General features: G+C 37.2%; 1 protein-coding gene across 7 annotated transcripts in view; it reads left to right on the top strand.

Annotated features, from left to right (window-relative positions):
- The first annotated feature begins 5,036 nt into the window (after positions 1 to 5,036).
- LOC6036733 (protein enabled) overlaps positions 5,037 to 27,940 on the top strand; it is a 57,450-nt gene continuing 34,546 nt past the window's right edge. For 4 of the 7 annotated variants that reach the window (XM_038252067.1, XM_038252066.1, XM_038252065.1 and 1 more), the window contains exons 1-2: positions 5,037 to 5,252; positions 13,893 to 14,118. In XM_038252067.1, the coding sequence (XP_038107995.1) occupies positions 14,114 to 14,118 (5 nt within the window). In that variant the 5' untranslated portion in view covers positions 5,037 to 5,252; positions 13,893 to 14,113. Of the gene's footprint in view, positions 5,253 to 13,241; positions 13,745 to 13,889; positions 14,119 to 27,940 lie in introns of all 7 variants that reach the window. The other 3 variants (XM_038252064.1, XM_038252062.1, XM_038252063.1) reach the window with 3 other exon arrangements.

Below are 27,940 nucleotides of genomic sequence, written 5' to 3'. Positions count from 1 at the left end.
AGATTGATAGGAAGGTCACCGGAAAACCAGAATAATTTGGGGCAATGGGGTTGGGACCACATTGGTAGAACATTGGCCACACCCGGAGTGGCCATGGCCCTGGGGAAGGTTCTTCCGGGGGGACATTTACCGAACCATACGACTTGGGGCAATATGGGTATCAAAATTCATGGTTTTTGAAACTGGTAATGAAAATGGCCATTTCGACCGGATTGGCCACACCCGGAGTGGCCAGTGCCCTGGAGAAGATTCTATCGGGAGACATTAATCGAACCATACAACTTAAGCCGGGACCGTGGTGTAGGGGTAAGCGTGATTGCCTCTCACCCAGTCGGCCTGGGTTCGATCCCAGACGGTCCCGGTGGCATTTTTCGAGACGAGATTTGTCTGATCACGCCTTCCGTCGGACGGGAAGTAAATGTTGGCCCCGGACTAACCTAAAAAGGTTATGTCGTTAGCTCAGTCCAGGTGTAGGAGTCGTCTCCCTGGGTCCTGCCTCGGTGGAGTCGCTGGCAGGCAGTTGGACTCACAATCCAAAGGTCGTCAGTTCAAATCCCGGGGTGGTTGGAAGTTTAGGTGTAAAAAGAGGTTTGCAATTGCCTCAACAATCAAGCCTTCGAACACTTAGTTTCGAGTAGGAATTTGATTGATTTTGATTTTTTTTTTGACAACTTGGAGCAATATGGGTATCAAAATTCATATTGGTTTTTGAAACTGGCAATCAAAATGTCCCGCCCGTGTGGATCAATCGGACCGCGCACTGGACCCACAATCCAGAGGTTGCTGGTTCGAATCCCGCGGCGGGCGCTCTAAAATTCTAAGTGTAAATATGGGTATCCGGCGCCGTCGCTCCGTGCTGTACTCAAACACTTAGGAGCCCAGGGCGGCGAAGTCCTTGTAGTTAAAAGGAAGACACTAGTGGTTGGTACTAGCAATGGTGGCCGACAGCTATAAAGTCAACTTCGTTTTTTCAATTAAAATTGCCATTTTGACCGGATTGGCCACACCCAGAGTGGCCATTGCCCTGGGCAAGGTTCTTCCGGGGGACATTTACCGAACTATACGACTTGGGGTAATATGGGTATCAAAATTGCCCCAAGTCGTATGGTTCGATTAATGCCCCCCCCGATAGAACCTTCCCCAGTGCACTGGCCACTCCGGGTGTGGCCAATCCGTTCAAAATGGCCATTTTCATCACCAGTATCAAAAACCATGAATTTTGATACCCATATTGCCCCAAGTCGTATGGTTCGGTAAATGTCCCCCCGGAAGAACCTTCCCCAGGGCACTGGCCACTCCGGGTGTGGCCAATATTCTAACAATGTGGTCCCAACCCCATTGCCCCAAATCATTCTGGTTTTCCGGTGACCTTCCTAACAATCTTCATTAGAACAGAATTCCTCCCAATTTGGTGCACATACTGTGTCGTTCAATGTGTGCGTGTGTGTGTGAGCAATAAAATTACTACCGTCGATCCGTCTTTGACGAAACCTCGATAGGCACTGAAATTTTCTGAGGCTAAGTGCTAGCTTATATAGTTCGCATGAAATGTGGCAACAGTGGTGCCAAACTCGCGTGAGAGTTTCGCGAAAGCAGGAGAGGAAGCAAAATTTGCACCATGTTGTCACATTTCATGCAAACTATTTAAGCTAGCACTTAGCGTCAGAAAATTTCAGTGCCAACCGTGGTTTCATCGAAGACGGATCCACGGTGGTAATTGTATTGCCCATACACACACACGCACACATTGGAAGACACAGTTTACACCAACTTGGGAGGAATTCTGTGTTAATGAAGATTGTAAGGATGGTCACCGGAAAACCAGAATGATTTAAGGCAATGGGGTTGAGACCACATTTATAGGATATTGGCCAAACTCGGAGTGGCCAGTGCCTGGGAAAGCTTCTTCCGAGGGGACATTAATCGAATCATACGGCTTGGGCAATATATGTATCAAAATTCATGGTTTTGAAACTGGTAATGAAAATGGCCATTTCGACCGGATTGGCCACACCCGGAGTGGCCAGTGCCCTGGGAAAGGTTCTACCGGGGGGACATTAATCGAACCATACGACTTGGGGCAATTTTGATACCAATATTACCCCAAGTCGTATAGTTCGGTTAATGTCCCCCCGGAAGAACCTTCCCCAGGGCTATGGCCACTCCGGGTGTGGCCAATCCGATCAAAATGGCCATTTCCATTACCAGTTTCAAAAACCATGAATTTTGATACCCATATTGCCCCAAGTCGTATGGTTCGGTAAATGTTCCCCCGGAAGAACCTTCCCCAGGGCCATGGCCACTCCGGGTGAGGCCAATGTTCTACCAATGTGTTCCCAACCCCATTGCACCAAATCATTCTAGTTTTCCGGTCACCTTCCTATCTATCTTCATAAGAACAGAATTCCTCCCAATTTGGTGCACATTTTGTGTCGTTCAATGTGTGCGTGTGTGTGTGAGCAATAAAATTACCACCGTGGATCCGTCTTTGACGAAACCGCGATAGGCACTGAAATTTTCTGAGGCTAAGTGCTAGCTTATATATATCGCATGAAATGTGGCAACAGTGGTACCAAGCTCTCGCGTGAGAGTTTCGCGAAAGCAGGAGAGGAAGCAACATTTGCTACGTGCTTTCAGCCAATCAGCAGCCGGGATTTTTCTTGCATTCATTTTTTATTTTCATCTTAACTTTTAAGTACTTTAACAAAGTTTTATCAACTTTGTGAGGTAGTCAACTTGTACTTTAAGACTTCCCCTTTCGTTTGGTGTGTAAAACATAAAGATTGTTTGAATGGGGCGGAAGATATAAGCATTTGAAAAACGACAGAAAATCGTTACACTTTCGCTTCGCGAAATTTTGGATTGACACCCGTAGACAGTGCCCTTAGGACAAAGTTCTTTGTCAAAAAAATCCACATTTATAACGTGTATAACGTGAATCGGACATGTACTTGGTCTGAGGTCAGCCAGGGTCAGCATCAGCTGACGAAATCGTTAATCCGACGACGTTAATCCTAGGGTGTCAAAAAAATCAAAAATGCAAAAAAAAGAAAACACAAAATTAAAAAAAATCAATAAAAATTAAATACCAATTGCAATAGAAATATATAAATGACCTAGTAAATAACTCAAATAATGCAAAAACACAAAAATCAAAACATTATATTTTAAGATTTTGAAAATTTCCGATTTTGAAAATTTCCGATTTTTAGATTTTAGATTTTTAGATTTTTTGATTTTTAGATTTTTAGAATTTTAGATTTTTAGACTTTTAGATTTTTATATTTTAAGATTTGTAGATTTTTAGATTTTTAGAATTTTAGATTTTTAGATTCTTAGATTTTCAGATTTTTAGATTTTTAGATTTTTAGATATTTAAATTTTTAGATTTTTAGATTTTCAGATTTTTAGATTTTTAGATTTTTGATTTTTAGATTTTTAGATTTTTAAATTTTTAGATTTTTAGATTTTTAGATACTTAGATTTTTAGATTTTTAGATTTTTAGATTTTTAGATTTTTAGATTTTTAGATTTTTAGATTTTTAGATATTTAGATTTTTAGATTTTTAGATTTTTAGATTTTTAGATTTTTAGATTTTTAGATTTTTAGATTTTCAAATCTTTAGATTTTTAGAGTTTTAGATTTTGAAAATTTTAGATTTTTAGATTTTTAGATGTTTGGATTTTTAGATTTTTAGATTTTTGGATTTTTAGATTTTTAGATTTTTAGATTTAACAATATTTCTAGCAAAACAATGCAAAAGGACCGAAGCCGAAGTGTAAACAAAGAGTCTATCCTGCTCATTCCGAATGTAAACATCAACTGACATGAGCAGGATAGACTCTTTGTTTACACTTCGGCTTTGGTCCTTTTGCATTGTTTTGCTAGATTTGGATGCTTCTGTTTGGATGTATTTGATTAGTTGAGTGCATTGAGTTCCAAATTTTAAGCGTTTAAGTGTTCTAAAACCTGCTGCCCTATTCAGACTGTAGTCTCGATTTGCCCCAGATGACGGTCCTCCGTTATCAAGAAACCGTGGTGTAGGAGTAAGCGTGTTGCCTCTCACCCAGTCGGCTTGAGTTCGATCCCAGACCATCCCGGTGGCATTTTTCGAGACGAGATTTGTCTGACCACGCCTTCTGTCGGATAGGGAAGTAAATGTTGGCCTCCGTCTAACCAAGAGAAGTTAGGTCGTTAGCTCAATCCAGGGGTAGGAGTCGTCACCATGGGTCCTGCCTCGGTGGAGTCGCTGGTAGGCAGTTGGACTAACAATCCAAGGGCGGTCAGTTCGAACCCCGGGGTGGATGGGAGCTTAGGTGTAAAAGAGGTTTGCAATTGCCTCAACAATCAAACCTTCGGACACCTATAGTTTTGAGTAGGAATCTCGCAATTGAGAACGCCAAGACAATGCTATAGAGCGAATAATTAGATTTGATTTGACGATCCTTCAAAGAACCGTGAATTTAGTGATTCACGGGATTCACGGTAGAACCGATTTTATGTGTTATTTTATGTGTTAGTAAATTTTAGACTATAAAGCTTTATTGAAACGACTGACAGCTACCAAAAGCACGAATTAAACCACGAAGCGGAGAGAAGGGAAGTATTAGATTTTGGCAAACAAACAAGCAAACCCGTACTTTTTTATGTTTGACAGTTTGCCAAACTCGCAAACAAAGCCAAATGTATGCAGGCTGACGTTTCCCTAAACAAATGCAGACAAACTGCCAAACTGTGAAAAAGTTTGTTTGTTTGTTTGTCGTAGTCTAATAGTTCTTTCAGTTTTAACGTTTGAGTGCTTTTTAATTCGAATACGTTCGAATTAGTGAGCATACGACATTCAAAGTAACGAAATTCGAATTTGACTTCCCGAAGGTTTTACGCAGTTCTTTGCAAACTTAGACCTTGCCTGCAAAGTTTTGTTTTTTCTGCAGAACCACGAACTTCTTTTTCGCCACCTTTCAAATCGTAACACCTTGCTCAGCTCAGCGAGTTTATTCCCTTTTGCTCTCTCCTCTCCAGCAGCAGGCACACGCAGAGTTCAGTCAGTCGTCGCGGCGATGTCGAAGCGCGAGCTGTAGTTTTGCTTCCATTCTTCCCTTCTGGCGTGTGTCAAGTTTTTTTTTCCTTCACTCTCTGTGAATGGTATTGTGTTTGAAAACGGGGCGCAGTTTTCAGCCGAAATTCATTCAGCGTTTTTGTGGCAAACAAATTCGGAAGGAAAAGAAGCTTGTCGATTCGGGGTTGTTCCGTAAGTTCTGGGGGTATTTTCGGGGAGGAAAAGTGTCTAGTGCAGGAAAAAAAGAGGAGACATTTCACGGCCTGCTTTTCTTCTTCCCGGTTGGCCCTCCCGGAGCAGAAGGTTGGCGGAGGAGGAGGAGGTCTTCTTGTTCTTGGTTGTCGTCGTCGCGGGTGAACCGAAAAGTGGAGTGCAAGAAGAAGAGGCAAATCTGCTGGCCACCGAAGAAGAAGAAAAAAGCTGCAGAAGGAAAAAGGGTCGGTTTCGGGAAGGGCCGTTCCGGAAAGGTTTGGGGGATTCGATCGGGGATTGGCCGCTGCCCTGTTTATTCTGGCTGGACGGCGAAAGTGTTGCCTTGTGGGCCGGAAAACGGCCATTAATAATTCATACTCTGTGGCGGCGGCCAAAGATGTTGTGGCCATTGTGTTGCGAAAAAAGCAAGTTTGTAGAACCGTGAAGATAATCTCCGCCAAAAATTGGGTTCAAAGTTCCTGTCGGAATTTTAAAAGTGCAAAAATAAAGAAGTCATTCCAACAAATCCAGAAGAAAGGAATAAAATCGGAACATCTTGGTTGCACATCCCCCCCCCACCCGCACACACGCACAACCTGGAATCGCTGGCCAAATTGGTGCTGGAGAGGACAAGGACAGAGAGAAGGAAAGACAGGGAAAAACCTCCCGTGTGTGTGGTTCTTTCATTTTTGTTCCCTCTGCAACCCAGAGATCGAGCCAGCAGCAGCAGCAACACGCATACAAACTTAAAACAATATTCCAGAGAAGGTACACCCAACAGCAGAAACAGCCGCAAAGTACAAAAATTGCATCGTTGGTGTGTGGCACACGGCGACACGGATGAGGGTACAGGGCGAACGAACGGTGTGTCCCGGTGTGGAGGTTGTTGTTGGAAAGACTTAGCTTAAAATGCGTAGTATGAGAAATAATTAAGTTTTTTTTTATTTCATATCAATAGGATCTCAAATTTTGCACCCACTATCACACTACATAATAAGTTCAAATTAGTTTCAAACTTTTGATTGATTCGATTTTCAATTAAAAATTTAAACTTTTGCTATGTTTTCTGATTTTTTCAATAAAAAAAATTATAATTTGGTCTAAATATGGAAAATTAGACTGTTTTTAGACCTTTTCATAAATTACGTATTCAAGATTTGGAAGATACTTTCAGCGTTATCTTGTCTATATGTGAGATAAACTCTAACAAAATATGAGCCTGGCTCGACAAAAGAAAGTGGAGTAAAACGGGCATTTGACTTGGTACCACGAAATCATAAAAAAATCACTTATGTGGAAGATCATAACCATACCAAACCGTGTAATTTCAACGACAAAAGATTACAATGCCAACTGATTTTCTGATATTTCTTGTATTGCTTGCATATCAAAACACAGTATTCATGGCCTGGGCTCAAATGAGCTCGGGGCCATATTAAAAAATAAGATGTTTTCAAAAATATATTGCGTAATTTTAATTTAAAAGACTAGAAAATTGTTAAAATGGCAATTTTCTATAGGTATTGTTGATTTTATTGTTAAAGGTCTTTGGATAAAAGTTTTCAGCTAAATGTGCCTTTTTTAACTTTTTTGTACTTTTAACGTTTTAATAAATTTTAAAAGTTTTGTTTTTATATTTCAAAAGTGGCCTGCATAATTTATGGAACGGCGTAATCTTATCTTTAGATTAATAAACTAATAAACAATCGTTGAGAGTCAGAATTTCAACATTTCAACAAAAATAATGTTTAAAAACGTGTTGAACCCGTAGAGTTCGATTGCCATCATTATTTTCAAAAAAATGTGAGATTCGACATAAAAAAAAACCTTCTAGCTAAAAATAATTTATTCATCGAAAATTCTCTAAAATTCTTATTATTTTTGAATAAACCAGAACATGTCCAAAATGATATCAAACGCAGAGGAATTCTTTTATAATTGATTATGCTGATTGCACTAAAATAGATTTTTTTTAAGTTTTTTGAAAAAAACGATTTTTGCCCATGATTTTCCGAGATAATTTTTAATAATGGGGGTAGGGGAAAGTTGTCAAAAAAAGCTTTGGTAAAAACTTGTAACAGCCTAATTCCTCAAATTTCAATGTTTTGTCTGCCTTAATCCTGAAAGCCTGAATTTCCAAAAATGTTTGATGAAAGTTTTGACGATATTTACTTATTTTTTTTCACATTGAAACTGTGTCCTAAAATAGGGATCAACATTTTAATAAATCATTAGTTTTTTTTTCAAAAAACGAAGTTGACTTTATAGCTGTCGGCCACCATTGCCACCAAGTGTATGAAAGTATGGCACGGAGCGACGGCGCCGAATACCCATATTTACACAAAGAATTTTAGAGCGCCCGCCGCGGGATTCGAACCGGCGACCTCTGAATTGTGAGTCCAGTGCGCGGTCCGATTGATCCACACGGGCGGGCGGTTTTTTTTCAACAAGAAATAAAAAAAGATAAGCATAAAACAGTTAAAAAAAACCTTAATTTTGAAAAGTTTAAAATCACTTTACATACTTTGGTCACCCCTGTTCTACTCCTTGGTGTACTTGGTTTTAGTAAATTTCAAGGAACACTTCAGATTATCCAGCATCATTCAAACAAGAACGCTTATTAGGCTGAAAATGTGTAGCTTTCCCCTATCACATACCTTGTCTACATCTTTCTGTCACAAAACTTCACCAATAATCAAAATTACCTCTGAATTCCTCATTATTTCTAACTGAATAAAAGGGCCCATGAACATCATTCAAAACAACAATCAGATGACAGCGCTTTAGTGCCCTTTCAGTTTCCTTCGAAATTGCATTTAGAGAGGGCCCGTTATGACTACAGTTCTGGAGTTTTTTTGTTGAAAAGGTCCAATAGACCAAATTTTCCGTTTTTGCTTTTTGGGTGTTTTAATACCCCTGATCACGGGTATGAATCTTCAAGCAATTTCAATATGGCGACTTGTAGCAGAAGGAGTGAGGCATTTTTGCTATTTCTCACTGTTCTGTGTTCTGCGTGCACGTCCGCAAACATCGACCACACACATACTAACACAAAGCGCCACCAAGAGGCAAAAGGTGATTACGAATATTTTGGCACTTTCGTTAAAAAATATGCGGTTTTGCAAAAACAAATAACAAAACCAACATTTAAGTGTAGTTCAACTGTCAAACTTGTAATTCGTTGCTGATTTGTTCGAAAATTTGTTAAAAATAATAAGTTTTTTTGCAGAACCCCTTTTGGACGGACATTTCTGTTGTCACCTTCTGGTTCCTTGGATTGGCCATGGATAATTTCACAGTGTAATAAACAGGGCAGCTACCACCACGTGGCGCCACTGTTTCGAATGAGAAAATGATACAGGTTTTTCAGACGAGTTTCAATCCCGTGCCCTGATTCATGGTGGTAAAAAAAAACACCCAAAAAGCAAAAACTGGAAATTTGGTTTATTGGACCTTTTCAAAAAAATTTTTAAAGGGTATAATAATGTAGTTTTTTAAATTATTATTTTTATTACAAAAATCAACATAAATTAAGAAGCATTAAAGCAGAGTTGAGGATAAAGATGTGTTTTATCATTTAATCAGTAAAAATACCACCGCTCAAGTTTCTTTTCTAAAAAAAGAATTAAAACAAGATGTCCACTTTTTGTAAGCGATTTTCTCGAGTTTTGTGCCCTAATGAAATGTTAAGCTTGGATTCTTCGTCAACCTTCTGCAAAATACTAAGAATTAAACTGAAAGAGAATTAGAATGGGCCACCTTTGGTTTTGGGTTTAGAATGGATTTAGGCCAACTGTCAAAAAATAAAAATGTTTATAAATTTAATTTACGAGCCAAAGTTTCAACAATTGAATGAAAAAAAGTGTTTTAAAAAGCATTTCACGCCTGTCCTGTTGTTTAGTTTCCAAAATATCTAAATATTGGCGAAAATTTTGTTTTTTTTTGCAAAAATAAAACAAAAAGTTTTTGCGGTGCTTAACATTGAAATTTCATAAAAATTTAAAATATTGTTTATTCCGCCCAAACACGCTAAATATGATTAGCATTGCAGAAAAATGCATTGTGTGTTGTTATCAGTAGATTTAACTTCTATTTTCATTAACATTTTAAAGTTTTTTGAAAAAATATTAGTTTTGTCCCCTGATTTTTCGGACCAATGTTGAAGCTCCCCCCCTATTAAATATAATATTAAAAATTATATGATACAAAATTCAGTTCTTCAATTATCCATGAGACTATTTTATTTTTTAAGAGATCACGAATAGTAAACTAAAGCATTATAAATTACATAAACAGGTGTTACAACGCATATTAGTTGTCTTGGTGCACAATGTGGAAATTTACGTTCTTAGATATTTTTGTTTGTACCGGGCAGCAATTGAATTGTCTAAGAATATTGAATTGGCCGTTGTAACACCCCCTAGAGCGTGATACAGGCCTGTAATGCTATTCTATGGTACAACGCATTCCTCTATTATTTATAGCAATAATAACAATAATAATAAAAGCGTTTTTAAATATCAGAATAATAGCAAAAATTAGCATGACACCCCTTAGACTTTTGATCTTTCGAAAACAATATTTTCAAAATTTTCAAATCAAGACTAACATTTCAAAAGGGCCAAACATTCAATATTAAGCCCTTTTAAAATGTTAGTCTTGATTTGAAAATTTTGAAAATATTGTTTTCGAAAAGATCGCAAATTTTTACAAATATTTGATATTTTAACATTGAAAATCGGACCATTAGTTGCTGAGATATCGACATTGAAAAATGGTGGGACTTAGAAAACATCAATTTTACTGTTTTTAAACCTTTGCATTGCAATATCTCAGCAACTAAAGGTCGTATCAACAAAGTCTGAATAAGCAAAATATAGAGAATTTTCTCAGCTTTTCAAAAATATTTTTGACAAAAGTCGGCAAACATGTGCACTAATTTAAAAAAATGAAAAACTTCGACTATTTTTAAAAAAGTCACCTAAATATGGATTTAACTTGAAAACGGTGCACTTTATCAAAATTTCAGTAGAGTACTTTTTGATTGCAAATTTGATTTTACATCAAAAAATGAAGTTGAAAAATTTTTGCGACCAAAATTTCGTTTTTTTGAAAAAATCAGAATTGATTAAAAAATTCATAACTCGGTCAATGATTTTTTGCACAACCTGAAAATTTCTGAAAAGTTGGCATTTTATGTCCTCTAAATTACATAAAAAAAAATAAAAATAGTGTTTTTTTGCAAATCAAGTTTTAGTGATAAAAAGTTAAATAAAAAAATCACCAAACTTTTTTTACCGTGTATTATTTTTTCCAGTGTAGTCCGTATCCATACCGACAACTTTGCCGAAGACACAAAAATGAAAATTAAAATTGAAGAAAAAAGACCGATTCCGTAGAGAATTGCTCTTTTCTGTCAAAAATAACCGCGAGGATAATTTTTCAAAATTGATTTAAAAATCCATTTTAAACTCTTTGTGGTCGTACAAAGGGTCATTGTACTCAGAACAATAAGCTTTATCGCTGTAAACAATAATATCAGCAATCTATGCTTCATTTTAGGACCCAATTAACACCACCTTTCGGTAACAATAATTTGCATCTGAGATTTGTTTTAAGTGTCCGCCTGGTTTATGGATCACTATGGTACATTGGGTGGCCAAGTTTCAAAAAAGTGACCTTCTCCAAATATTTTTTGGTATTTTTTTCTCGAAAGTAAACATTCTAACTAAGAAAAATCCAAATTTTCAAAGCTCTAAGTTTGTTCATTACGGAGATACGAAAGCTGAAAGTCAACAAATTGAGTAAAAAACTAGCGTTTTTCGTAAAAAAGGCTGATTGTTTAATTTTAACATAGCTCAGCCATTTTAAATATTTTATTAGGACAATTATACATCGTTGGAAAGGTAATGAGATAAGCTTTGAAACTATTAATAGGTAAAATGTTGTTTCCAAACCAAAAACTGAAGTTTTCATCGAATAACTGGAGCACTTTTTTGACAAAACTTATTTTTTTTGTGTTTGTTAATCGAGTACTTTTTTTGCTAACCGATGCTAAACATGAAACTACACTTGAAAGATTTGATCATAATCTAACATTGCTGAAATTTCCAGCCTGCGATTTTTTGCGTTTTCGGAGATATGCCATTTTGAACATTTACGTTTTATCAAAATTTGCTGCAATCTACATATGCGCCCGTTTTTATTTGCTTTGCTACCTACTTCGTGTGCATCGTTGCTTCAAAAATCAATACCTGGTTTCAAGAAGTTCGAAATGACTTTATTGGAATTTTCTGTTGCCTACATTTAAAATTAAGTACCTTAGTCAAAATAAGGTATTCGTACCGAAGTTTCTCAAGCGAAACTGGAGAATCTCAGTTTGATACCGAAAAAAGTATTCAGCAAAATTTTGAAATTTTGAAACTGATCCACATTTAAGTTCTATGTTGGTTAGTACAAAACATCATAAAAGTACCTTTAACATATCCTGAAGCCGTCAGAAACTCTATAATCAAATGAATTTTCATGAACAAGAACATTAGGATTAGTAAGAATATGTTTTGTATTTTATCGTTTTTATTCATAATTAATATTTTGAATGAAATTAATTTTTCTGTTATTTGATTTAACAATTAAAGTTTTCGCAATTTATGCCCGTAAGGGTGGGGGCGGTGGGTCTCAAGTTATATGGCATGGCTCACAAAAAGAAACACACAGCAGTAAATTATAAATATTTGACTTTAAATGGATTTATTACGCTTAACAAAATATTGTTGGCGGGGAGGGGGGGGGGGGGGTGAAAGAAAGTGGAGGGAGGGGTTGTGTCCTTAAAGTGGGGATGTATTAACTTATCCATAATTTAATAATATAAACTTGCAATAAAATATATACGCAATTCTTTTGCACTTGCAAATGTTTGAAAAGACTATGTATTATAAACAATCCACTATTGAAAAACATGAAAAGTCATAAAAATTGACGTATATGATTTCAATACCATACAATTACCCAAATTTGTATGAAAAAACATTTAAAAAGCAAAAAAATAATTTGGCCGCCTGTTTGTATGGAGATGGCCCATAGTGGGATGGTCCCTTTCCCATATTTTCTGATTTAGTTAAAGAAATATCAGAATAGCAAATAATTATCCGGATATAATATATCTGACCGCATCCCTAGAATATACCCTTCTTTTTGCACTTTTAACATACTCTGTTTGATAGCGAGCATAGTTCGTAATTATGCGACACAGAAGGTATTGTTTAGATTCGCAACGGGTAAAATCACTCTTTGTGGTCGTATATTACTTTCTGACAAGGGTGTTAAAAATGCCTAAATGAAATCTGGAGTTTAAAAAAAAAAAGTTCAATAAACCAAATTTGCAGTTTTTGCTTTTTGGGTGTTTTTGAAACCGCCTTGAGTCAGGGGTATTAAAAAACACCCAAAAAGCAAAAATTGAAAATTTGCTTTATTGGACCTTTTCAAAAAAAAACTCCAGAAATGAGGAGAAGGTGTTGGAAATCCCAGATAAGGGTCTATGAATACCTAATGTCAAATAAAGGCAGTGTCTTTCTGTATTATTTCAAGGATTGACTTTTTTCTGATGTTCGGCGATCGCATTGGGATAAGAGTAACAATTTTTACCTTTCCTGCAACAACCTCCTAATTAGGACCCGCCGTGTGCAAAACACCTCTGCCCATCAACAACACCATGTCACAACGACCGACAAACAGAAATCATCACAACATACACCAGAATCACACAACTACTCCCTTGCAAAACCCATATATTTACACAAAGGGACTGCTGCTTCACAACTTCATTCATAGCGCCTCCTTTGCTCTGCTGCTGGCTGGCTGGCTGACTGACTGGTTGTGTGTGCAAAAGGAGCAAAAATCCTCCCTCATAAAAAGTCCGGCCTCCGCCCAACCGCGCCAGGGTGTGCGTTCTGTGCGTGACTCAAAGTTTTCCGGCGTGTTTTTTTTTAGCGTTAAGCTTCGTGCCTGTGACGGTGACTACGAATGGCCCCCCCTGATGTTTTGGAGAAGAAAAAAAAGTGTCCCAAAGAATAACAGGATCGCGAGTTTGATCCTTCGGTCCGCGGAAAACATGGTGCTTTACGTCGTGCAAAATTGAGAGGGTTGGATAGTGTGCGGGAGCGGGAGAGCGGATCACACCCATACACACATACGTACGCACACACATACACGTACGGGAAGGGTACCAGGAAGAAAGAAAGGTTGTCAAAGTTGTTTTTGTTGTGGTTGTTGTTGTTGTTGTTGGGGGAATCGGAAGAAGGGAAAAGAAGTGAAAGATTAGCAAGAAAGAAGAAGAGAGTGGCAATCAGCAAAAACGGCAAATCGACAGATTGCGAAAAAATAGAGAAAGAAGAAGAGAAGCGAAAAGAGAAGGAAGAAAAAATAATAATTTGGGTTTGCCAAACAGGAAAGTGAGCAGCAGTGTGTTTTGCCAATTCCTACTGGAAGCAAAGGTGTTCAATGTGTATTTGTGTGTGGGGGTTCCCAAATTTAGTGTTGCGTTCACATGTGTCTGTGTGAGGAAGCAACAACACACCATTAACAACAACAACAACATTGCTAACACACCATCTGGTGGCCTCCCTCGTTCTCATTCAGCAGAACCGGCGGCGTCAACGTTGTCGTTGTCAGCAGCGAGCGCAGAAAAAGTAGAAGAAAAATAAAGTAAAGTTATTGAGTAAATACTAAAAAAAAGGAAGAAAGAAAGCAAGAACAAAATAGCAGCGACGACGATTGCAGCGGTGGCGGCCACGAACGCAACAGCAACGCCGGGGATCGGAACGCAGAACGGTGCCGGAGCTGCTGCTGCCGCTGTCAGGAATATGTGGTACGTGTATCTTCTTCTCTACCTAGTGGTCCGGTTGATAGGAGTGGGAGTTTGATGTCTCTATAATAGCTAGTGTGTTTTATTGCCACCCGTCTGATTGGGCCCTCGAAGCAGAAATCGATTGATTGTGTTCAATTTTGGAGGTGCAATATTGTTGTCTTTCTCGTTAGAAAATGATTGTTGAATCACCCGAAAAGGATAGCTTGAGGTTGGAAATTTGTTTTCATATATCTACCTACTATGAAGCCTTTATTGTAAAATAATTAAAAAAAATCGCTAAGAAACTATATGACACAAAAAACATAAAAAAGGTTCCTTAAGGGGTTACATACATGTGAATCGGCAAAAATGTCAGAAGTTGGTTTGAGCACACACTCTAACTTTAATCTGTTGACGGGACATTTAAATATACATTTTCAACTAGTTAGCAATTTCAAAAAACGGGTACCACGATATCTTAACACTGCCTTGACCAAATCAGCTCAAAATGTTGGTGAAGACTCGTTAAACCGGTCCTGTGTGCATGACGAAGGCCGATTTTCAAAAAGTTTATTTAAAAAAAAGATAAAAATATTCTTATGTTTTTCATATAAAAAAATCGAAACTTTTCGATTTTTGTGTTTAGAAAAAAAAAATGCAAAATTTCCCTTGGGCATGAGTAAGGATCTTGTCGCCGCTAGCGGGTTGGCTCAATTATAAAATTAAATATTGATAATATTACCCAATTATCCGGCCAACACTTCTTGCGATCGGATCTCTACATTGTGTCTAGGTGTAAATTCCTAGCTAGGAGTGATCAGTGTTAGAGATGGTCCCAGGGCTTAAGTAGGAGTTCATTGAAGCAAATAGTCTCCCCTCCCTTTTAAATTGAAAAAATGAACTCTGAAAACAAGCGCTTACTCACAATAAACAGATGCCTCTTCTAGGCCTGGTAGGGCTGCAGAAAACATAGATATATAAGTATATTATAAGCTGTGTATTGTTTTGATATGTCAAAATTTCCATAGAGTCTCGGTCAATCAATAATGTAATGACATCGGACAAAATTCGTTAATCTGTTGAACTAACGGTTGACGGATTATGGTTGTATCTACCATTGTTGCGAATCGAGGGTCTACTGGAGCCTTGACGATCAAATGGAGCCTAACATTTCAAAAGGGCGCATGGGTTTTGTGAACAAGAGTGTGTCTCCTTCACTTAAATGACAGTTTACATAAGGTATTATAGAGATACACTCTTGTTTGCAAAGCTTGTGTGCCCTAATGAACTGGAATGCACGAAATAGTCGTCTTAATGACGAGTGTTCAACTTATGAACTGTTCATTTATGTTTATTGGTTTTTGGAAGCGGCAAGGCTGGTTTAAAAAGGTCCTTTACCTTATTTGGCGTTGTAATAAAACATTTGAGGATTTGAGATTAAATTTACATTCAGGCAGTTGTTGATTAAAGTTAGTTAGGTTTCCGTAGATGAATAATTGGAATTAAATTATTAGTTGATTTGGTCGAAGTGTCTGTTTCTATTTGTAATGTACGACAGGACTACTGACAGACGCGACAGGTCGGCAGTTAGTTTTCATCTTTTGCTCTCTAGTATTTTTTTTTATTTCCTTTAAATTTGGAATACATCATAGGTCCCTGGGCCTTGTAAAGTCAAGGGGCATGATTTGATCCTAGTGCATTAGTTAAAATTTGGGTATATATTCTTTTTTATAAGCACTATGGACACCACTTCATGCTACGAGAACTCGCTTTGTCGCAGCCCCAGGGCTTAAGCGTTGACCGATAAGCTGTCTTCGTGAACAAGGTAGTTCTCCGATAGTGAAAATATCACAATTGCACAAGACACCGCTGCTTCTGTGACTTTTTCACTATCACAATGTGGGATTTAGGTGGGACTTTAGGATAGTACAATTGATTTGTTGCTTAGCATTAGCATTTAAAATAAATCTGTATGCTTTCCAAATCTATTTGATGATAAATTTAGTTGCAATTGTTAAGTTAGAGTAATGCTGTCATTAAACTTTGATTGATTTAGAATACTAGGCATTCGTTTATGTCAAATTGTTCATAGAGTCTCGATCAATCAATAATGTAATGATATCGGACAAAATCCGTTGATCTGTTGAACTAACGGTTTTCGGATTATGGTTGTATCGACCATTGTTGCGAATCGAGGAACTACGGATCTTTTGACGTAAATGGTCATTTCTTTTTCAAATCGCGATTTCTATCCTATTTGTATATCAGTTCACAATTTTTATTGTTTTTTGATAGAAGTAGTATTACAACAGTTAAAGGAACGTTTAGTTTTGAACATTAAGTTTAGAGGATTTTAGATTAAAATTTATATTTTCAATCCAAAGTAGTTAGCAAATGAATATTTGGACTTAAATGAATAATTGAATAAGTTGGACTTATGAATAACACACAACTGTACATTTATTCTAGAGTCAGATCCATACAGCGTCAGTGTTTATTTGGTCGAAGTGTACTAATTCATTGGCAGATCTGATTCTAGTTGTAATGTACGACAAGACTACTGACGGACGTGACAGGACGAGGGCCCAGTTTAGAGGTTTCAACATCAACGATGTGCGGCTGGACCACCCTCCCAAAAAAAAAAAAAAAAAAGAAAAAAAAAATGCAAAATTTCAAAATCGGGCTTTGTCATGCACACGGGATATGTCTTGCGAGTTTTCACCCAAAGTTTCAGCCAATTTGTTTTTTCCCATCTCGAGATATCGTGGCACCCGTAAATCAACTCGGTGTTAAGAGAAAAACGCTCGCAAAGTTTGACAGTTCGCTTTGCGCATGGACATTTTTTCTGCCTAAATCGTGTGTAACTTTCAGAAGTGATTGAAAATCTTCTTTTAAGATGATTTAATAAATTTTGCGTAATATGAAATTTTGTGATTTTCTACATGTCTGTAACCCCTTAATCCACCTAAGGTGGTTGTAGGCCGTTCAATTTTCCCGGGTTTTGAATTTCCCGGGAAACGGGAAAAATATATTTGGAATCGCGGGAATTCCCGGGATATTTTTGAAACAGTCATAAAATCTTTGTTTTATCTATATTTATTATGTTTTTCAAGCTTTAAATCATAGAATTAGCTCAATAATATTAATGGGTGATAATCTACACTTAACAAGGACGATAGTTTTTTAAAAGCTTAAAAGAAATTAAAAAATGATTTTTGATGCTCCTTATTGTGCTTTGGATTTTAAATGAAATCCAATGTGATTCAAATAAAATAAAAGATATTTCTTTTATATATTTTTATATGACATGACTGGAAAAATTTCTTTGAAAATGTCTAAAAAACAAAAAGCGAAAACAAATAAAATTATACAAGTTAATGTAAAATTTTAGATACTTTTTGAATTTCACCTTTTATGAAAAAATATTTTACAAATTATCTATTAGTTACAGAATATTTTAAAACAATAAAGTCGGAAATCGGTGAACTAATTTTTTGTTCTGTTCCTGTTTTAATGTAATGAATTTAGCTTACATTTGTCCTGATTGCGGCGATTTAAATAATTAAAAAAGATATTTTTTTCAAATTTAAAATCCTAAATATATGTAAATATGATTCCCAACCCTTTTAAATATAAATAAAATTAAATTGAAAATATTTATAGCGCTCGGCATTTAGCGGATCTGTAACCGAAATTTTAACAATTTTCCCTAAAAAGCCAAATTAATGCTGATATATGCTAAAAAAAAACAAAGTTTAATGAATTAAAATTCTTATCGATTACTATGCATTCAAATTATCATCTACTTCCTTAAACCAAATCTGAATTTCCAGACAAAAATTTGTATTTTTTTCAATTTCGGGAATTCCTGGGACAAATTTTAAAAATTCCCGGCATCCGGGAATTTCCGATTTTGGAAAAATCCCGGGAATTCCCGGGATGGACGCATTAGGTGGTTGGTGCCTTCCTCACATTTAGAGAGTAATGCTATCCAAAATAGATACAAAAGGGCGGACCTTTCAGTGTTCTATCAACTTGATTAGATATTAATTCCATCAGATTGGGTAGTCAGAACTTCAAAATTCAGGGCACTTATGTGTTTATAACTTTTGATAGGGTTGATCTGCAATCTATAGAACACGTTGGAAAGGTCTTTCAAATGCCTTTCTAAAAATGTATAACATGACGGGGTTTCTTACAAAAAACCATCCTTTTTACAATCTTCCGGACTTTTGTAAAAATCGTTGTTTTGCATAACTTTTGAAGTACTTAACTAAACTTTATAATTTTCAATAGCGACTTATGGGACCCTAAGACGGATCGAGACCAAAACGGTTCAAATCGGATCAGCCAGTGCCGAGATAATCCAGTGCAAATTTTTTTTAACATCCCACCACACACACAGACATTTGCTCAGGATTTGATTCTGAGTCGATATGTATGCATGAAGGTGGGTCGAGGAGGTCAAATTAAGAATTTCATTTTTCGAGTGATTTTATAGCATGTAAGCTGAGGAAGGCAAAAAAGCGTTAAATCTCTTTAGAACTTCAAAGCCGGAGCAGCAGGCCCGGTCACAGCCAATCAATTTAACTCAAAAAATAATAATAAAATAAAATAAATAAATAAAATAGAAAATCCTTTAATAACTGCGTGGTTGCCAATATTCCAGATTCTCCCGAGGTACCTGGAACCGGCATTTTACCCGTTAAAATGACATTTTTAACCTTTTCAAAAAATAACTGTAGAATTGTATTGAACATTTTATTTGAAATTTTAATGATGAAAGATAAATTAAACCTAGCATGAGCATGGTTGACTGCCAATGAGCTGCTACTCCGTTATTGACAGATCAGCTGAAGTTAAACAATGAATCAAAAATGATCAGTGGGAGCCAACCATCCGTTAACTGTTTAACCTCTGAAGATCCCTACTTTATTAGTCAATACCGGCGCCCTCCCAAGAAGCCTGCAGTTCAACGAAAGGGAGGAATGTTAGTCCGATAGTTGAAGTTGCAGACTCATCAAGCACACAGTTTTTCGCTATATACTTGTTGATACCGCTTGAGACCGTTGAATCCACAGCATCTCCTTCAAGCATCACGTGATTATTATTTTTTTTGGGTTAGTAGGATAAGGTATTGGCTTTTCGATGCCTCCCGAGCTACGATGCTATGGAGAGGACTTTCATAACAGACCCGTCGGCGAGCCTTCCGAGCAACGATGATATAGGAAGGGCTTTGAAAATCACAAAACAATTAATTAAGATCTCAAAAAAAATATCACAAAAAAAATCACAAAAAAAAACACCAATTACTCAACGAAAATTACGCTCAAGACACAAATAATTCAGTAAGTCATGCTATTATTCGATCACTACAATCACTCACCCCTAACGAACAGCGACACAAAAGCACACAAAAAAAAATAACCTGCATAATCACGATTTCGCATCCCCACTGATGCTATTATTCGATTACCACAATCACTCACTCCATACGAATCACAGCGACACAAAAGAAATGAAAATGAGCATGCAAAAACAAGACAACGCGTCCCGGTGGTCAGCGCACTAATCAATGATGAAAGACAAATTAAACCTACTCCACTAAGTCCGATCGCGCGAATTCCAAGCGACTCACCGAGGTTAGCACAAGTTGGTAGTGGTAGAGTAAAATGCTGAAAGGCATAGTCTGGTACACTACAAAAATTACTGCCAACTTATTTTAACGTATAATATAAAAAATGTTAGGGAAAAACACAGCAAAATTTTACACAAACAATTTGTCATTTTTAAAAACATTGGCAAAGTCACATGTCCAACCTTATAATTTTCTTAAATTTTAAGAGTTTTTAATTCCAATGCTTTTTACAGATCAAAAATTGATTGAAAAATTGATTTTTGGCGAATGTTTAGATCGAAGCCTGCCTAGAGGCGGGGTTGAGTTGTAGAGGGTTAAAATAACCAAAAAAAAATGTTTTTTTGCTTGTGGAGCACGGGTTTTTTTTTCTGGCACACTAGTGTGCATGCAGTATTGACAAACCGCCCTATGACCAAACATTCAAGTTGGCAAGTTGTCGCACTTGCAGGAAGTGTTAAGATAGCACGATTTAACTTTTATTCATATTTTTTAAAAATGTATGGAGTGTAACACAGCTTTCGACCACCTTCCCCCCAATTGCGTTACGTAATAAAAAACGCCCCCTTTTGACCTTCACCTATTTGTATGTAAGAAGTTTCGATCTTGCCGTACCATCTTGACACACCCTGAAAATTGCTGTACGTGCGACAACTTGCCAAAGGGATTTCAGGTCAGAACGCGTTTGACACACGTACATGCCCAACTACCGTGAACACTTGTTATTATATCTCTGGACTCCGGCAACCAAATTTAACCAAACTCCGGGACAAAGCACAGAAAAGTCAACCAAACAAAACGTGTTTGTTATTGTTTACATTACGTGCAGTTGGTTGTGGTTATTCAGTGTCAACCATTAAAACGCATTTCTTTCGGAACGCCTAAAAGCGATCTGTCAAGTTAAAAAAGTGAGGCATTGAAACTGCACAAAATGGCTTTCGATGTACGACAAGATGGCACGATCACGACGTATTGTAGATTTTTCTTTTTACTACTCCATGAAATGAATACCACCACAAAAAACTGACATCCCATTAAAAAGAGAATTTAACCGATTCGCTCTAAAATGGACCACGGTAATGTAACCACTCTTCTTCTTTTACATCACGCTATGCAAAAAATGTTTTTTTTTATTTCACCGCTGCACCACCAACCTCAAATGAATAGTATAAATAATACCCGGGCTTCATTCCTATGATGATTTCGGTCAACAATTCAGGCTGGGCTGGCCCCTCTGAGATTGCACTTCTCTTCAGCTCTTCTCGTGGTCACCCAGATTCCGCGCGCGCATTTTTTCCCAAAAACAGACAGTTTTTGTCGGAAAGTTTCCCTAGCTTTCATTAGTCACTGTTTTTAACTTGGCCAGCGAGTTGGACTCCAGACCTCAATCCGTCTCACGAGTGCACGGTTCAGGGGAGGTGGTGTAATTCAGCTGTCATTCTATCTCTGCTCACTGTTGGTGGACATTCAAAACTCGAGCAGCCAAAAGCAGAGTAGCGGCGTTGTTCACTTGAAGAAGTGCAGAAGCCGAAAAACCACAACGTTTTTCGGGTTTGATTCAATATAATGAGTTCCACGGTCACCAACAGCAAAAGTGACAGAATGAGGAAAAACGCAGTCTCACGGCGGTAATTTAAATGAACGCGGAAAATAGACCAGCAAGCACACTTTGAATGAGTGTCAAAAAGTGGGCAAGAAGAGTAGCAATAAAAAAAACTGACGACTGGTAATGGCTAAAAGGCTACTAATTAAGGATTCGAATAGCCGGGTTTCCTCTGGCGAAAAATCGATTGACGTGGTTTTTAATACAATAAATTTTTTAAGGTTTTCGATCTTCAAGCATGTTTATATCTGGGGTTGGTGTGGAGAATTAGTGCGGTTCAGTTCTCCTACATATTGCATGCATTTTTTGGATTGTACGCAAGAGCGACAAACCGCTTTAATTCTCCATACAAACTTAGGAGAAAAACCATTCGTCCCAGACAAACTATTTTTGAAAAAAATCAAAATGCCCGTGATTCTGGGCAGGGCTGTGGAGTCGGAGTCGGTTGGAGTTGGGGACCTGGAGTCGGAGTCGGTTGGAGTTGGGGACCTGGAGTCGGAGTCGGTTGGAGTTGGGGACCTGGAGTCGGAGTCGGAGTCGTCAAAACTCTAATAGACACATTCTCCGGCAATGTACACCTTAGGATGAAATTTTGAAAAGCGTGTATGAGCTATTTGGATATTTTTCCTCGATTCTAGACTACTTGAAGCTTCAAAAATCATGGTTTTCATTTATTGATCATTTGAATATCATTTTGTACAAGTTGGTTAGGTTATGCATCAATTCGTGATAAAATCATCGTTTTAAAACATTTTTCTAAAAACTCCTGGTTTTCAGCGAAATAAAATCCAAAAAATATTCTTTTGATTGCATTTTGTAGGTTTTTAGTTGTACTAAACGGAAATGTCATGGGTTTGCAGTTTATCTTAAGTTAAGTATTTTTTCAAACTAGTGTAAGTTTACCATTTTATTGCGTTGCAACGTCACGAAAAAGGGACATTTATTTATGTCAACAAAAAACTAAACATTCAATCATTTTGATATTTCGGATGCTCTTTGTACTTGAAAAGAGCTTTCAAATGCAATCTAGAGCGACTTAATTGGTTGTCTAGATCCAAAGTTACAACAGGTTTAAGTTTGCGTTGCAACGTCACGAAATTTTAAATCATATTGGTCACATGGCAAAAAAGGTGTATGCGTAGTTGGTTGTTGAAGATAAAAGGGTACTAAATATTATATATTTGTTATATAATGTTTCCGAGCATATTTACAGAAGAATTGTTCATGGGTCATTCACAAATTCCGTCATTTAAGTTTGATGCAACTCGAAAAAAAAGTATTTTATGAAACTTGTTGAACAAATCAAAATAGACCGATGTTCACAAGGGGGAAAAATTCTACAACTTTCAAAAAAGTAATCACGTGGATACTGGATGGCCCCTTTATGATAAACTGATTTAATATTCATTCATTCTAATACAACGCAATGATTTTTTTTTATCCCACACCCTTATGTAAGTCAAATTACAGTGAAATTCATTAAACAATAAAAATCACGTGATTCGATTGTTTTTTTTTTCACAAACTTTTGTCACTCTGTTGTTGGACGAACCCTTACTTAAATAAGTTGTATGCAACGTTTTGTTGTTCACAATTAAAAATGTTATGTTGCGCAGTTAAACAGTTATATTATTTCCTCAAATTTAATTTAAAAGGCACAAAAGTCAACAAAATAAGTTACGTTGTTTGCAGATCACCCCTTAGGGGCCATGAACAAACGAAAACTTGAAGCTCCTCACCTCCCTTCTAAAACTTCCACGTGTTTTGTAAGTTGCCCAAAACCATTAAAATATTAAGGGAGCGTTCTTGCATTACGTAACACAACATTTATATTTTTAGACCCCCTCCACCCCCTGGAAATACATTTCCGATACACTTTTTTTGTATAAATCCTCGAACCCTCCTCCCACCCCCTTGATATTACGCCGTTACGTAATGCATGGACGTCCCGTTACATGGATAGAAGACGGGAGAGGGGGGGGGGGGGTTTCCTTCGTGATAATGGAATAATACAAAAAAAAATATTTTGAAAACCCTTTGGAAAACTTCGTAAATCGTACTGCAACTGTGAAAGCAGAATAGGGGGAGGGGGGGGGGGGTCTAAGATGGGCAGGCCAATCAATTCACATGTCCTTGTACTGTCTATTAATGTCTTATAATCAAATCTTAACCTACAGTTGTTCAGCATAACAAAAACTATGATATATTTGGAAACTATAATTTCGTGACGTTGCAACGCAACGAAAAACCCTGTTTTCAAAAACAGAGCGTTGCAACATCACGAAATGTAAGCGGTCTTCAAAAATCGAGGTTTAATTTTTTCGAAAAACTTATGATTGCATTCGATTTGTTGGCCAATTTTACACTAAAAATGGAAGAAGAACTCCAAATTTGCCGTTTAACAGAGCAGAGTTAATGGCGAAACATGAATTGGGTCAGGATTGAGAAAAAGTCACGCGTTGCAACGTCACGCTACATATCCCCCTCTCAAAAATAGAATATTCGCTTAAAATAATGTTTCAACATTGTTTCTTATAGGAAACTTAATGTACTTTCCGAATCTGTAATAACATATGTACCTTTTCAATGTAATTTTTGAGTTACAGCCGAAATACTGAAAAAAGAAAAGTCAAAGCGTTGCAACGTCACGGCGGAATGTGTCAATAGCATTTTTCGTGAGTCTTTTTGTAACATCTTAGGCTATTTCCTTAAAAAATTTTGAACGAAAAAAAATCGTGACATCACCTTTGAATTTAACTTTTAAACATAAAAATTGAAAATTCTCATAGAAGTGGCGTGTATTTTTCTTTCAGTGTTTTTTTAACAGAAAGCTCGTCCAATTTCCTACAAGTTTGTCTTTGACTTCTTTTAGATACGAGTGCAACTGGCTCCATATACACAAAAATGGATTATTTAGGCCTAGGATAACATGTCTAAAACGTTTCATTGAAATCGGAGAGGGTCGGGTACAAAAGTACCAGAAAAATTCCTGATTTGAGCTGGAATTGCTCGTAAGGAAACCTGTCATGTTATACATTTTTAGAAAAGTATTTGAAAGATCTTTCCAACGCGTCCAAAATGTTGAAGATCTGACAACTCAATCAAAAGTTATGGTTACTTAAATCTTTTTTATACATTTTTTTGAGATCCGATCTAAAAAATATGAATGAAAACGTTGTCCGGATCTATCATACGACTCATCGTTAGATAGGTAATCAAAAAACCTTTCCAACGAGCTCAAAAAATGAAGATCTGACAACGTTATGTCAAACATCAAAAGTTATGAGCAATTGTGCTAAAACATAATTTTGACAGGAACAAAAAGGGTGAACATTGCAAAAGATCCGGCTGGAGCAGCGCTAAGCTTTATGGAGTCGGCCTCTTCAACCCAAGCTTTCTTCATGTTATAGCTTTTTATGGCAGAAACGTAAGTAACGCTTTTATAGCATTTTGTTTGCATGTATTTAGACGCATTTGAATACAAGAAGAAAGTGTTTTCAATTGATTCTAGGAGAAAGGCATCAATCACCGAGCTGGGTTAATGTAACGTTTTTTCATTGCAATTCACTATTTCTGACTATTCTGACTATTTCTGGACCCTGAATTCAGGATCATCATTGACAGTCATTGCCTCAATAGTGAGGGAAACCTTCTACGGCCTGGTTTGCTTTAGCTACACTAATAATGTTTGTCACTTTGTTCCTGAAATTTGAAAATACACGGCATGTTTGTTTTTCCCATCTGAAAAATGTTTAAATATCAGTCCCATAGTGAAAATGTTCACAAACCAGTCCTGTGTTGAAAAATCATGTCCTAAACATATCTTTCGGAGTAATGTTATTAACTTCTTCAATTTTGGCAGCTTTTCCCCAATCGGATTATCCTAAATGACTTGAAAGACGCACACACCACACAACAAGCAGATTTAAACATTTTGTAAAACAATTTAATTCATCATTTTCAAAACATTGTTTACAACTTTTGGTTGCCTTGACAGTATGCTTCGATCTGGCTGGTACTGCCGTTTTACGGCGATATGATGTATACGCCATTGAGGTGATTTTGCTGTAGACACGATTTTCTGTTTATGTTAATTTTTTCAATTTAAAATGACTAATTCAAGGTCTGCTCTGTAGAAACTGTTAAAAAGTACAATAAAAATGTGGCCCCTACAAAATTTTTTGTTTTTTCTTATTATCCACGATTTTAAACCACAAACATCATTTGGCCGAAAAAATAGCAATAAAAAATCACTACTTTTACTTCCCAGTGATGTATGTATACATTGCTCGATCAAAGCAAGCTATATTTTTTGTGCCAGCTATTTTGACATCTGAGCGGATCCATTAATGCATTTTCCACGTGGATACTTTAAGGGGGGGAGGGTATTAGGGAGCGTTCTTTTATTACGTAACGCAGTTGGGGGGGGGGTCAGATGCCGTGTTACGCTCCATACATTTTTTTTAAATTTCTATGGAAATTTTGTTACGAGGGGGGGAGGGGGTCTAAAAATCCGATTTTTGCGTTACGTAATAAAATAACGCTCTCTTAGCGATTGTCTACGCTCCATGAACACATTTTTCGCATGAACAATTGTCCGCAAGGGAGGTGGGTGGGTCTATAATTTTCAAAAAAGTGTCTACGTGGATGTGGATAAGGTGTCATCCATTAAGTACGTCACATTAAAATTAGCCAAAATTTACTCCACCCCTAGCTCCACCGCCCTTTGTCACGATTTCCCTATGCTTTTAACACGCAATGTCACGCTTGCTCAAAACCCCCCTCTTCCCTCAGAACGTGACGTACTTTATGGATGACGCATAATGGACGTCCCCTCAAGAATTAAATCGAAAAAAGGTAATAAAATATTGCCCAGTCTTGATTTGGTCCCAAAACCCTCAAATCAACATTCAAACAGTATTGAATTTGACTTCTATTAATTCTCAATGTATACATACATCATGATCAGTAAAATTGGCGTATACATCATTGTTTGTTTGCTTAATAAAATGGGCCCCAGAGCAGTTTTTTGAAAAATTCTTTCGTCAGGAGGTAGCTTTTAAGATTCTTTATCAGACTGTACAATAAAATTGAAAATGTCCAAAATGGCGTATACATCATATCGCCGTAAAACGGCAGGGTATGCGAGCATTTTGATGGACTATGAAGAAAATTTTCACATACCATTCTGCGTAATTTTTTATATCGAAAGCGAAAAATCAAGACAATTATCAATACAAACTTTTCAAAAGCATAAATAACAGCATGTGTGAGGTCCCTGTTGAACAATTTTCCAGTAAAATGATTGTTTGTTTAAAATTTATGGTAAATATTTTTTCAAATTTGAAACTCTTTTTATCAACTTTATGCAAGTTGCATATGGGACATTTATGTGAACAGGGGCAGTGCTTACGTTTCCATAAATGGTGATTATCGGAGGCTGATTACTTTGTTTTAAAAAAATCTTAAAATATGGTGTCTTCGAAATGGTATTTCCAAATTAAATGAAGATCCTACATTCGAGAATTTGAAATGGTGCCTACTCGTAGATGCTACTTCGTTATTGACCAGGACCTCAAAAAACTGCCCTGTGGATCACAGATAAAAAGTAGGAACCAATCAATCATCACCTCTTCGCAATTTTCGAAGAGTCCCATCATGCTGATCAATATTATTATATTATTATATTTCCATGAATGCCCTGGACACTATTTGCCGTCGGTATAGCGCCACAACTCGCTCTCTGTAACAGTATTCCTGATTCCAGTCCAAGCATACCAAGTCGTCATGGCCTAGTGGTTAGCATTTTTGCTTACCAACCCAAAGGACGGAGGATCGAACCCCGCCTCGAGCGACTATGATTTTTCGTTCAAATTCATCATTTTAAATTTCTGTGTTCTTAACTTTCTCGTTGGGAGCAGATGGGCATCGAACCCAGAACCATGCGCTTACAAAGCGAACACCGTAACCAGTCAGCCACGGCCGCTCCCTCCATACATTTTGACATTTTCCCAATACAAACTTCAAGGGATTACAGAGCGGGGTTTCCGAGGTCATAATGAGCTCAAATTTGGAATTTAGCCTAGCGATGCGTCAATCTTTGATTTCAGGAAGTAGCACCTGGGGGTACCCGGATTTGGACCGCCCTAGTAGACACTTATTTAGAAATCTCTGGCAGAAGAGACAGACACGTTAGTAATCACAGTTTGCTGAGGCTGTGTTCTGTACGATGTCCACACCCCCAAGTGTGCCAGAAAAACTGATACTACTTGATAAGGTGAAGGTAGATTCACAGCACATTTTTAAAATGATTTTTTGTTATTACTCAAAAAAATTGGAATGAATTGGTCATCTTGCAATTCGTTCGCTAAATACACACCCAGTCCCATGTGAATCCTACACCTCACCCAAAATTGAAGCCAATCGATGTTTCGCAAGTTTTAGACACGGCACAAAACCAAACAAACATTGGCGAGCAGGCAATTGAAATCGAATTTCTGCCTCTACACCCTTTTGCTTTTCCCATGTGCACTCTTGCTTTCGTTCCATGTCTGCTGGGGCCTGACCCATTTATCCGACACACTGTGAGAAATGTTTCTCTACGA

Source organism: Culex quinquefasciatus, chromosome 2 (assembly GCF_015732765.1).
Source record: "Culex quinquefasciatus strain JHB chromosome 2, VPISU_Cqui_1.0_pri_paternal, whole genome shotgun sequence".
Taxonomy (NCBI): domain Eukaryota; kingdom Metazoa; phylum Arthropoda; class Insecta; order Diptera; family Culicidae; genus Culex; species Culex quinquefasciatus.
The sequence above is the reverse complement of the archived record's forward strand: the minus strand, read 5'-3'. Positions and strand labels throughout refer to the sequence as shown.